The sequence below is a fragment of the Myotis brandtii genome, unplaced genomic scaffold, assembly GCF_000412655.1.
Source record: "Myotis brandtii unplaced genomic scaffold, ASM41265v1 scaffold535, whole genome shotgun sequence".
Taxonomy (NCBI): domain Eukaryota; kingdom Metazoa; phylum Chordata; class Mammalia; order Chiroptera; family Vespertilionidae; genus Myotis; species Myotis brandtii.
Window position 1 is genome coordinate 872,872 of NW_005369964.1, and position 12,954 is coordinate 885,825.

At 54.7% G+C, this 12,954-nt stretch overlaps 1 protein-coding gene across 1 annotated transcript in view; it reads right to left on the minus strand.

Moving 5' to 3' along the window:
- The window catches only part of ASB2 (ankyrin repeat and SOCS box containing 2), a 40,061-nt gene that overhangs the window by 5,050 nt on the left and 22,057 nt on the right, over window positions 1-12,954 (minus strand). Inside the window, exons 4-8 of the mRNA XM_005877885.2 lie at window positions 12,190-12,356; window positions 10,883-11,038; window positions 8,341-8,586; window positions 4,689-4,860; window positions 9-48 (exon numbers count right to left, since the gene is read on the minus strand). Of these exons, the coding sequence (XP_005877947.1) occupies window positions 9-48; window positions 4,689-4,860; window positions 8,341-8,586; window positions 10,883-11,038; window positions 12,190-12,356 (781 nt within the window). The remainder of the gene's footprint in view (window positions 1-8; window positions 49-4,688; window positions 4,861-8,340; window positions 8,587-10,882; window positions 11,039-12,189; window positions 12,357-12,954) is intronic.

Genomic DNA, 12,954 nt, shown 5'->3' on the forward strand with positions numbered 1-12,954 from the left:
GTGCGCACGCGCGTGCGGCTGGTCACCGGCAGCAGCATCTGCACGATCCTGCAAGGCGGAGCGCGCACGCGCGGGTCACGGTCCAGCAGGGGGCGCTGAGGGACCAGGCTCGGCCACTCACAACTACTCTATGTAGGGAGGCGCGGGCCTACCAGCAGGGGGCGCTGAGGAGCCGGCCAGCCTTCACAGTTACCCCCTTTTGGAAGGGTGGGTCTGCTGCTATCCCCACTTCACAGAGAGGGAAACTGAGTCCCAGAGAGCTTCAACCACCTTCCCAAAGTCACATAGCCAGTAAGCGGTGGAGCTGGGTGGCCATGAGGTGGACAGGGTGCCCCCTCTCCTGTAAGTCTCAATGCCTCTAATGCTGAAGTCTGACTCCAGCCTCTCCCAGGCTCTCTGCTCTGCCTGTGGCCTGGGGTGGGTTGGTCAGCCCCTGCTGAGGCTGGAGATCCCTGGGCAGCTCTCTCCCGCTGAATCAGCACGTCACTGCCACCAACGTGTACTAACTACTAGTACTATCAGCACTGCCTTCAGCACTTGCCCTGCGTTAATCTGTTACACCCTCCCAATAGCCCTATGAGGTGGGTGCTAGTATTATCTTCCTTTACAGATGAGGAAACAGAAGCCCAGAGAGGGTATGTGACTTGCCCAAGGATGCACAGCCAGTAAGTGACGGAGCCAGGATTTGAATGCAGGTAGTCCCATTCCCCCTAGAGAGAGGGCCACACTCTGAACCACCCCCTTATTTTTTGTGTAGCAGGTATGTCATGGGGCTCTGCCTGCTTCATGATGCATTACTTGCCTGTCCCGTTTCACCTTCCCTGTAGCCCTGTGGGGTAGCCAGAGCAGGTCTGTGGCTCCCTTTCAACTGATGCGGCTCAGAGAAATGAAGTGACTAATCAAGGGTCGTAAAGCAGTTCTGGGGGCTTGGCCCCAACACTCTTGACCCCTTGTCTCTGCTGTCTTCCCCTGGACCCTTGCCACCTGCAGGAACAAGCTTCTGTCATGATTCCAGACCCTAATCTGGCTAATCCTTGATGACAGGTGACCTCATGGCCCCATGTGGGCTCCAAGGAGGTGGCCATGGCAGGGCAAGGCGGTGCCAGCAGGCCCGTTCCCACGCCTCTCTGCCTCCTGGCACGTTGATTTCCCTGCTTCCTGGAACTCTGATGCCAGCAACCTCCGCTAGGGTCTCAGTGGGAAATGTTATTATTGTTAGTAACGCTTTATTTACCTAAAATCTGCGCCTAAAACCTCAAAAGGAAATTCACACATCAGGGGGACTAATTGCCTCCTAATTTCTATTTGTGCAGGCCCAGGAGGCCTGACCTTGCTCTGTAGAGGTGCTGGTCAAAGGCAGGGCTGGGGCCTCACCCTGGACTGAGGCCATTGGCAACAAATGCTCGCTAACAGCCGTAACCTGCCCAAGCTCGGGAAAGAACAGCAAGAGGGACTGCCCGGGGCCACCCGCCAGAGGGGGCTGGTATCTCTGGCAGGTCACCGCTGGTCTCGAGTGATCCCTCACTGAACGGAGGGAAAGGGCCGAAATGTGGGAACGTGACTGGACGCTGCCTAGATTCCCAAAGCATCATCTTAACCATGTAGCGATACCATCTTATTGTCTGCCTCTGTAGGACTTTGCCAATCTGGACACGAGTGTATGGTGCTGGACAGGTCTGGAGATCAGTGTGTCCAGCCGTCCCATTTTACAGAGGGTGAAACTGAGGCACAGGTGTGGGATGGGAATAAGAGTGAGGTTGGACAGGAGGTGGATAGCAAAGCCAGGCCAGAATGTATGTATGTCCAAGGCCAGACCTTTCCATGATGCCCCAGTCTCCCTAACACAGGGGAGTGGCCATGGTGGCGTCCCACTGCATATCCATCCATATCATCACCTCTGTCCCCGAGCCCCTTCTGTGGGCTGAAGGACAGGCCGGGGCCTTCCCCCTTCTCCCATGGGCAGGTCCTGGGACCACAGAGGGCTTGCTGCTCAAAGTGCACCTTATGAAGAGGAACAAAGGTGACCATCGTCCGATAGAACCCTCAGTGTCTGAGGCCCAGCTCCCTGCCCCTCTGGAACTGATCCTGTGGGCTGATCTCATTCTCTCTCCGTAACCAATCAGCAAGGTCGACTGCTCTGCCCAGGTTACAAAACACAATTTAGTAATACTTTCACTGAGATTGCTGTTGAGCATAAAATGAGATCTTACAAGTTAAGCTGAGCTGCGCCTAGTAGGCACTCAATAAATGGTAGCTATTGGCATCTTGGCCACCAGGGCGATTGTAGCACACTGCCCTGCTGCTCAAGACCTGGAGGCGTTCTGGGCCACCAGGTCACGGTGCTGTGACCTTTGTCAGTGTTCAGGGTAACTTTGACTGTGAACTAGACTTTCACAAAGGAACCAGCCGCCCACAGACCGCTCCGCGGCCAATACCGCTGAGCTGCACTGTGTGAGCCCTGCTGTGTGTGAGTGTGTGTGTGTGTGTGTGTGTGTATGTGAATGTGTGTGTGTGAGTGTGTGTTACTATGTGTGAGTGTATATGAGTATGTGTATATGTGACTGTGTGCGTATGTGTATATATGAGTGTCTGTGTGACTGTGTGTGTGTGTATGTGAATGTGTGTATGTGTATATATGAGTGTGTGTGTGAGTGTGGAGTGGCAGTTTCCAGGGCTGCTGGGAGCTGCAGCAGGAAGCAGGTCCTCCGTGAAGGAGGACGGGCAGGCACACAGTGGAGCTTGCTGAGCGCGCACACTGCCAGTTCTCCTCACAGGGCGACTCAGGATCACTCAGGGAACCGCTGGAAATGCAGAGTCCCGGGCCCTGCTGTCCAGGGCCTGACTCAGCAGCCAGGAGGGACCTGGGAGTCTGCTGCAGGTGACCCAGGCCCCGCACCTGAGACACACGGACGCCAACCCTCACCATTTCCCGCAGGAGACACAGGCAGCCAACCAGCTTCCTGCAGGGGGCGGGGTGGGGAATGAGGCCTGAGAGGCTCTCCCCTCTCATTTCCTGTGAGGCCTTGAGTTCTGAGCCCCAGTTTCCCTGGTAGTTCATGGGGATACCAACTGGCTTGTGAATGTGCTTTATTAGCTACATGTTAATTTAATTTACTAAATGTTCTCTATTCTGCCTTTTCTTAGAGTTTTAAATGGCTTGCAAAGATAGTATAAATTAGAAGTAAAGCAGAAAGAATATTTAAGAACAAGGAGGTCAATCGCTTCTCGGCCTTTTGGCTAAGATCAAGTGTAAGAACAAGGAGGTCAAAAGTGAGTCCAAAATGCATGTCTCTGTTATATGTCAGCTGCAAAATGGACGCTAAGATCCTGGTTTGCTGCCACAGCGATGTCCAACCAGTGTGCCACAAGAATTTTTAAAACATGCAATACCTGACTATTTGGTCAGGGGCACTGACCTCTTTCCCCTGAGATTGTCAAATAGAAAAATTACAACAAACCAAGACGACAATAGCCGTCCAGTGTAAATGTATCAAAATCATACCTATTTTTAAATGTCAGATCAGCAAAAAACACAACATATTTTTTGGTGTGCTGCAGAATTTTAGTAATTAGTTGTGTGTGTCGTGAGATGGAAAAGGCTGAAAATCACTGCTCTACTGGGCTACACAGTTACATTGTCGGGAGGAGCCCGTGATGTGTAGCATGCACCAATGACTGCGGTGTAAATACTCTCACCACGGCCAGTTTCAGGCTCTCAACGTGAACCATCGGCTCGTGCAAGCCGGTACTGACCAGCTCTAGCACAGCTCTGCTTCCAGTGTGCCTTAGGACCACTGTGGAATGCTCTTTCGTTATGCCATGAATTCGTGTGTGTATGTGTGTACAGACCTGTGCACCTCTCCTCCCACCAGGTCCCTCCCCGAGAAGTAAGCTTCTCTCATCTTGCTCAAAGTACCCACACATAGTAAGTGCTCAATAAAAGCTATTATCACTGGTACTATTAGTATTATTGTAGGCATCTTGCATACTGGCTTATTGCCTTAAAGGTTGTTCTTGCATCCTCACCAGAAATAACCTCAAGTCCAGATGCATATCTGGTGCCTTGAGTGGAATTCCTATAGATGTGACATTGGGGATGGGTGAATTCCTACCATCTATAGGCTGTGTGACTTTGGGCAAATCGCTCAACCTCTCTGTGTCTCAGCTTCCTCATTTGAAAAACAGAGATAACAGTATCTACCTTGGTAGATTTGTTAAAAGGATCATTGAAAGTGGAATTATCAAAAGGACTAAATTAGTTCATAATGGGAAGTGGTGGTCAGAGCTAGTGTTTGTGTTATTACTGTCATTGCTGTTGCTGTGGGCCAGGGGTCCTCAAACTACGGCCCTCGGGCCACATGCAAATACAAATATTTTATTTGTTCCCGTTTTGTTTTTTTACTTCAAAATAAGATATGTGCAGTGTGCATAGGAATTTGTTCATAGTTTTTTTTTAAACTATAGTCCGGCCCTCCAACGGTCTGAGGGACAGTGAACTGGCCCCCTGTTTAAAAAGTTCGAGGACCCCTGCTGTGGGCATTCGCCCTCGCTGGCCAGCTGCTGAGTGCTTTCCTCTCATCCTCCAAAGGTGCCCTCCTCTCTGACCGAGCCTTCCTCATCCTGTGGGCGGGACATTCGGAGCCCCCCCCCCCCCCCCCCCCCCGCGGGGGGGCCGGGCCTGGGCTGACCTGTAGTTGCCCTTCTTGGAGGCAACGTGAAGCGGGAGCATGCCGTCCTTGTTGGCCTTGTTGGCGTCGGCGCCCTGCGACAGCAGAAACTCCACCACCAGCTGGTGCTCATTCTTGCAGGCCTCGAAGAGGGCCGACGCGCTGTCGCTGGCCTGCGTGTTGATGTCAGCGCCTGGCGAAGAAGAGGCAGACCAGTGAGTGATCGGGGGGGGGGGGGGGGGGTGATGGGATGTCCCTGTTGGGCTGTGCTCACCTCCGTGGCACGTTGGGTCCTTAGAAAGGAGGGGTCCACCTGGAGGACCCCCAGCTCCCTCCGTAACCCCGAGACGCTGGGGCCTGCCTGCCTGAGCGGAGGCCTCTCGGAGGTGAAAAGCTGTCACACAGTGCTGGCATTTGGGGAGCACTTACTGTGTGCCGGGCACCGTGCTTTCCATGGTCGTGTCTTGGAATCCACAACACAACCCCGTGTGACCAGCACTACTCTCATCTCTGTGTTACGAAGCACAGAGAACCTATGCAACTTGCCCCAGACCCGCCAGCTCGTAAGTGAAGAGCCAGAACTTGAACCGAATAGTCTGATGGCAGAGGCATGGGAGATGGTCTGATGGCAGAGGCCAGGCTCGTCCCCCGCTCTCCGTGTAAAAGGAGCCCGGCCCCGCCCTGAGGAAGGCCCTCGCGGGTCTTGGAGAGCACAGAGCCCCCTAGTGAAGAAGAACCCCAACAACAAATCCCAATCTCTGCCTTCCGTTTCCAAGAATGAACGAGGAATTACTTCCTGTCTCCCTTGAAAAAGACACTGCTCTATGCTGACAGGAGGAGGCAGGCCTGGTGGCAGTCTCCCCCAGCCCAGGCTCCTCCACCCCCTCCATCTCCTGGCGGTGAGGGGGAGAGCCGACTGCTTGGGTCTCTCGGACTGTCCGTGGCCCCTCTTATTCTGGCAGGAAATGGAACTGAGAGGCAGTAGACTCTCAGGAAGGGCTGAGATCAAAAGTGTCTGGTAACCACAGCTCCTCCCTCGGGCCCCCTGCTTAGCTCAGGTTTTCGGATGAGGGTTCATTTTTGATGACTGAGGCTGACAGGAGGAGGAGGCAGGCCTGGTGGCAGTCTCCCTCAGCCCAGGCTCCTCCACCCGCTCCATCTCCTGGCGGTGAGGGGGAGAGCCGACTGCTTGGGTCTCTCGGACTGTCCGTGGCCCCTCTTATTCTGGCAGGAAATGGAACTGAGAGGCAGTAGACTCTCAGGAAGGGCTGAGATCAAAAGTGTCTGGTAACCACAGCTCCTCCCTCGGGCCCCCTGCTTAGCTCAGGTTTTCGGATGAGGGTTCATTTTTGATGACTGATTTCTGGTCTAGTGGATCGAGCACAGGCTCTGGGGACAGATGAGGACCGGCTGAAGCGTCTGTCTCCTGGCTTACAACCTCCGTGGCCCTGGGCAGCCTGCAGGAGCCTCGTTTCCTCGGCTGTTGATGGAATAATGGTACCCACTGATTGGGATACTGCGAGAATAAGCAAATATCTGTAATAGACGGTGCCCCCCCAAATGCATATGTTAAAACCTCACCCCCAAAGTGATGGTGTTCGAGGTGGGGCCTCTGGGAGGTGATTCCAATCTGGAGCCCCCAGGAGTGGGATTTGTACCCTAATAAAAGGGACCCCAGCCCAGCTGGCGTGGCTCAGTGGTTGAGCGTCGACCTAGGAACTAGGAGGTCACGGTTCAATTTCCGGTTGGGGCATATGCCCGGGTTGTGGGCTCGATCCTCAGTAGAGGGTGTGCAGGAGGCAGCCGATCAATGATTCTCTTTCATCATTGATGTTTCTGTCTCTCCTCCCTTCCTCTCTGAAATCAATTTAAAAAATGTTTCTGTTCTCTTCCCTTCCTCTCTGAAATCAATTTAAAAAATTTTTTAAATGGACCCCAGAGAGTCTCTCACTTTTCCAATGTGTGAGGACACAGCAAGAAGACGGCTGTCTATGACCAGGAAGTGGGCCCTCGCCAGGCACCAAATTTGCCAGGCCCTTGGCCTTGGACTTCCAGTCTCTGGAACCGTGAGAAACAGCCCCTGTTGTCTGTGAGCCAGCCAGTCTGTGGTCTGTTATAGCCGCCCGGTGCCCGGCACAGAGGAGGGCCCCGCAAATGGCAGTTCTCCAGGGTGGAGGGGGCTGGGCACAGGGACAGGTCCGGCCCTCCGCCCCTGAGGGGGAGCGGGCGAGCAGCTCTAACACCAGCTCTCAGTCGGGCTCCCTGGAAGCCCGGACCCTGCTGGCCAAGCCGGCTGCTCGCACAGGAAAAATATTTGGATTAAAGATGGACTCAGCCCACAGAGGGAGCAGGCCTTGACTCAGCGTCGGCGGGAGAGCTCCGCAGATGTGCAGAGTCCGCCGGTTCCCGCCCGCTGGGGCCCTGCCCTTGGCCTGGCCTCCTTGCCTGGCTCCCAGGCCCCTGCCTGCGCCCCTTTGTTCTCAAGCCGGTCCGTTAGGCTCCATCCCTGGCTGTAGGAAGTGCCGTGGGTCTGTTTCCCTAACTGCTCAGGCACATGGTAAGTGGATGCTTATCTGAGCAAAGTCCCACAAGGGCCATTCTCGAGGCCCAGTGGGGTGGCCGAGTGCAAAGAACATGCAGGTTGGGATCAGATGGATGCGGTCAGAATCCAGGCTCTGGCCGTGTCCAATCACTTAACCTCTGAGCCTCAGTCTCTTTATCTGTAAAATGGGATGAGGACACGACTATGGAGAAAACCACATTGGCCTAATCTGTGTTCATGCTGAGTACAGTGTCTGACACATAGTAGGTCTTCAACAAAGTATTCCAACTCTGCCCCAGGGTCTGGCTTTCCTCTGGCCTCTCTGTTGCTAAAGAGAGGGTCACTTCCCAGCAAAAGAGAAAAAATAATCAAAAGTGTTCTTGGGGGAGATCAAAATATAAGGCTCTTTAACCACAAGGACATCTGCCATAGGCAATATTGTTTCACTTTCTCCATTAAGTGAAAAAATTTTTTACAGACAAAGAGTACAAAGACCTGAGTTCAAATCCCAGCTCTGCCACTAATTTGCTGGGCGCCTTTGAACAAACCACTTTCCCATGCTGGTCCTTGGTTTCATCGACTACAACGTGAGGAAGTTATAGTCTAAATGTTGTCTGAGGCTCCTTCTGGCCCCGACGTGTGGCATGGTGGAAGGAGAAGTGGTTGTGGTATCAGGAGACTAAAAGTCTGGCTGGTTCTCCCACCAATTTGCTATGTGACTATAGAGAACTCACTTCCCCTTTCCGGGCCTCAGATTCCTCATTTGTAAAAAAAGGATGTTGGGCTAGATTAGAGATCGCCAATATGGAGCTGGTGTTCCACTCCACCTCCTCCCCGCCACCACCACGAAGTTCACGCCTAATTTCAGGCATCACTGGTGGATCTCAACAGGTTTCCCACTGAGCCTAGACACAACCTCAGAACCCTCTCAACACAGCACTCCAAGAAGATAATCAGAGTTTGCCCACACGATGACACCTAAACTTGCCTGCCCTTGGAGTGGATCTCTGAGGACCTTCCTAGCTGTACCCTTGGGGGACTCCTTAACACTTACCATGCTTGGCCAGGAATCTCAGTGCCTCCAGCTGCCCGCTCTGGGGACTCCATAACCCAGGGATCCTTAGCACTCACCGTGCTTGGCCAGGAATCTCAGTGCCTCCAGCTGCCCGCTCTGGGCAGCCACGAACAGGGGGGTGATGCCATAGGCATTCTTGGACTCCACCTTGGCGCCACTGCTCACCAGGATCTCCATGACCTCCAGGTCGTTGCGAGAAACAGACTCATGCAGAGCTGTCCAGCCGCGGTTGCAGCGGTGGTTGGTGTCCGCGTTGTACTGCACCAGGATCCTCACTGCCTCCACGTTCTTGCGCTCACAGGCTGTGCCCAGGGAGAAGCGAGACGGTCAGCAGGGCCCCTGGCAGGACCTGGCCAGCCAAGACGTCGTTCATCTGTTTGTCCATTCATTCATTCACTCATTCACTCATTCACTCCTCAGCCATTCATTCAACAAATATCCACTAGGCCAGCACTAAGTTTCAGTGTCTGCATAGGACAGACAGCTAAAAGTAATAGTAATACTGATTAGCATCAATGTCTGTTGACGTGCGTATAGCACTGGTTATGTGCCAGGCACTCTGTTCTGAGCACTTTACATGATTAGCTAATTTAATGCTCCCAACCATCCCTGAGATAGGTGGCCTTATTATCCCTTTGCACGGAGGAGGAAAATGAGGCACAGAGAGGTTAAGTGACTTGCCCGAGGTCACACAGACAGTAAGGGGCAGAACTGGGATTCAAACCCAGGTTGTTGGGTCCAGCAAACCTCTGTCCCTGGGAGCGTCCTGATGTCATGTCCCTTCCCAGTGTTCCCCGCGTCAGCCTTCCACCTTGCCAAGGCCCGAGGAGGAGCACAGGCCACACTCCTGCTCAAAGCCCCTCCGCAGGGGCTGCTCACTTAATCTGGGGTAGAAGTTATCTCCTGAATGCAGCTCATCAAGTCTGGCTTAACCTGCCCCAACCTCCCTTTTAAGCCTCCTCTCTCTCTAGACCTGAGTGCACTCTTTGCTCTGGCTGGAGTTGTCACCAGGGCGCGGGGGCACTTGCCCAATGAACTACCCCTGGAGGCTTCTCCGGCTCAGCCAGGGGGCTGAGAGAAGGAACGGGGCTGCCTGTGTAGTGTTTCAGACAGGACCCCAGGCGAAGCGCCCCATCCCTCGAAGCCTTGGTTTCCTCGCCTGTAAAGCAGAGGTAACAAAACCTTCCTGAGAAGATGCTGTGAGAGCACAGAGCGAGGTGGTGCATGGAAGGTTCTAGCAGGGTGCTTAGCACATGGTTGGAGCTCTCGCAGGACCATGAGCTTCGGCTATAACTCACCCCACATCCTGGGAGCTCTCACCCCACATCCTGGGACCTCCCACCCCACATCCTGGGACCTCCCATCCCACATCCTGGGACCTTCCCCCCCCCGCCCCGATCTTGGGACCTCCCACCCAGTATTCTGGCTGTGCTCTCTGGGGCAGCTGAGGGTGGGAGCACTCTCTGGGGCAGCTGAGGGTCCAGGCAATGGCTGTGGTGGCCAGTGGACCTGGGTTCTGGGGGAGACACTTCGACCGCAGGTCTGCAGTGGTGTCTGCTGCCTACAGAATGTTCCAGGTGCTGGATACCAGACACATGGGAGATGGGGGATTGCTGTAGTTTTGTGTGTAGAAGCCCTCTCACTTTTGCAAGACCCAAGGCTGATGTAGGCACAGACTAGATGCTTTATAGGGTAGGAGTTCTGAGCATGGAGCTGTCATACCCCTTCCTGAGTTTAAATCCCAGGCCTGCCCCTGGCTGTGATCCTGGGTCTCATTGCAGGTCTCTGTGCCTTACGCTCTCATCTGTGAAATGGGTATGCTAGCAGTGCCTACCTCATATGTAGATGGATGTGAGGGTAAATAAAAGGACAGTGCCTGGCATACAGAAAGCTCTCAATACATGCCAGCTCTTAGGATTTTGACTCTGGGCACTTGCTAGGGTTGCCAATGTCCTTGGATGATGTATTGATGCAGCCACCAGTGTTTGGTTTTCTTAAGCATCCCAGAGGTACAAATTCTCTCCCACACCTCTTTGTCTTTGCCTGTGCTTTTCCCATGCTGGTCCAGCTGGCAGATCCCTCCTGTTCAGGCTCAGCCCAGGTACACCCTCCTGTGGGTGCCCTTCCCCATGTCAGGGCCCCTGCCCTGTGTTCCCAGGTGCCTTGAGCCATGCTCTTCACTGCTCTGAGCTGACTGTTATGTGAGGCGATGCCCACTGGCCTGGGAGAAGACTCGGGCATAGATGCTTCTTTCAATTCTGAGCCCTCAGTGCTCCTCGGCCTGCCTACCCCACGCCCTGAGCTGACTGTTATGTGAGGCGATGCCCACTGGCAGGGAGAAGACTCAGGCGTGGATGGTTCTTTCCATTCTGAGCCCTCAGTGCTCCTCGGCCTGCCTACCCCAGGGGAGGACTTGGGAAATGTTGACCGGATACAAGCACGAATGAGAGAATCAATAGCCTAAGTCATGCATCCGAGTGAGGCTGCCCCTTCAAGTAGACCCCATGGGGCTGGGGGCATGCACCTCAGGAGCAATGCTCCCAATCGCCCACCTAGTTTCTGGACTCTTCCTCCGGGAAGCCCACCAGGGGGGCTCACCTTTGTAGAGAGGTGTCTCTCGGGACTTGTTGGAGATGTCGGGCTCGGCCCCCGCCTGCAGCAGGGATTGGAGGCAGTCCAGGTGTCCCCTGCACGTTGCCAGGTAAAGGGCTGTTTCCTCCTGCAGGGTACGCTGGTCGATTGTTGCTGGGTATGCTGGGGAGGACAGACTGCATTCATCAAAGAGGAAAATGCCTGCCTCTCCCCTCCGCCCGCCGCCCCACCCCAACACAGAGGTGGTCAGAGTTCCCTCCCAATTCCAAGGACAGGCTTATGTGGCATCTGCCTAAGTTGACCACCCAGCCTGCCTCCGTCATCTTGGCCCTGGATTCAGTAGTTTTCACAGGGCTGTTTCAGCTTCCTGGTCATATGCATCCAGCTCAGATGCCACCTCCTCTGGGAAGCCTTCCCTGGTTGAACCTCCTCCTTCTGCGAATGACCCTGACCTTCCCTTACAGTCCCAGCGGCCACTGCTGGAAGCTCGGTCTCATGCAGCTGTTTCTGCCCTGGAGTGCGGTAAGCTGTCTGGGGCCTGTGCTGCAGCAGATGTTCCCCACCCACATCTGGCTTGGGGGGAAGCCGAGGCTCAGAGAGGAGGCACGATTCGCCCAGGGTCCCACAGCTGTGGGGGACGGCCTTGGAGGGCACAGGCACAGCTGCAGTATTTTCCATACCAAATCAGCCTCTGGAACATTCTAGAACAAGCTGGCAGTAGCTCTTCCCAAAGCCAACCCCCACTCCTTCCTTTTCTAGGAATTAGGCTTTCCTGTCCTGGGAGGTCCGGAGAGGTTGGTGGGTGAGCCGGTCTCATGCAGCTGTTTCTGCCCTGGAGTACAGTGGGCTGTCTGGGGCCTGTGCTGCAGCAGGTGTTCCCCACCCACATCTGGCTTGGGGGGAAGCCGAGGCTCAGAGAGGAGGCACAATTCGCCCAGGGTCCCACAGCTGTGGGGGACGGCCTTGGAGGGCACAGGCACAGCTGCAGTATTTTCCATACCAAATCAGCCTCTGGAACATTCTAGAACAAGCTGGCAGTAGCTCTTCCCAAAGCCAACCCCCACTCCTTCCTTTTCTAGGAATTAGGCTTTCCTGTCCTGGGAGGTCCGGAGAGGTTGGTGGGTGAGAGGAGGTCGTTGCGTTTGGGGACAAGTCATTTTCCCTCCCCCAACTTGGAGACTTTAACTCAGGAGTGAACCTGGCCGTGCCCTGTCACCCAGGCTGTGGGGCAAAGAGCACGAAGCTGTCGGAGGAGGAGCCCTCGCCCTGAGCCCCACTCCCAGGACCGGCTGCTCCCAGAGCGGCGGCCTCACCTCGGTGCAGGGCCTTCAGGCAGCTCAGCTGGCCGTAGTAGGCCGCCTCGTGCAGCGGCAGCCAGCCCTCCTTGTTGGCCTCGGCGAGGTTCCTCCCCGCCTTCATCATGGCCTTCAAGGCCTCTTCATCGTCTTCCTTGATGGCCTTTAGCACCGGGTCCACAGGCCTGTGAGAACGAGGGGTGGGGCCTCCTCAGAGCACAGGGGGGCACGGGCTGGGCCAGGCGGCCTCTCTCCCAGGGGAAAGCAGGGCCTGCTGGTGGCCAGGAGCGGTGCAAGCTGTGGGGTCATCTGCCCTGCTTGTCCCTGCTGGTCTGGACAGGTGCTCCACCCCCTTGTAGCCAGCGTCCTCAGCAACAAGGAGAATAATCCTTCCTAACCCACAGGGGTGCCCTGGGAGCTCGGCCCTGACCTCGGCCCTGACCTTGGCCCTGACCTTGGCCCCTCCAGACCTCAGCTCCACCGCAGCTTCCTCAGCCTGCCTGGCCAGGTCAGCCTCTCCCTGACTCCATTCACAGCCCTCATATAACCACTGGCCTTCACATGTTTTTGAATGATTGTTTGACCATTGTGTGTCTCCCCACCGGACTATGAGCTTCAAGAAGATGATAACTGTGTCTTTCTTTATTTCTCATGATTTAATTCCCAGGGACAAATCAGTGGCTGGCCCATAATAGGTGCTAAATAAATATGTGCTGAAAGAAAGAAAGAAAGAAAGAAAGAAAGAAAGAAAGAAAGAAAGAAAGAAAGAAAAGAAGAAAAGAA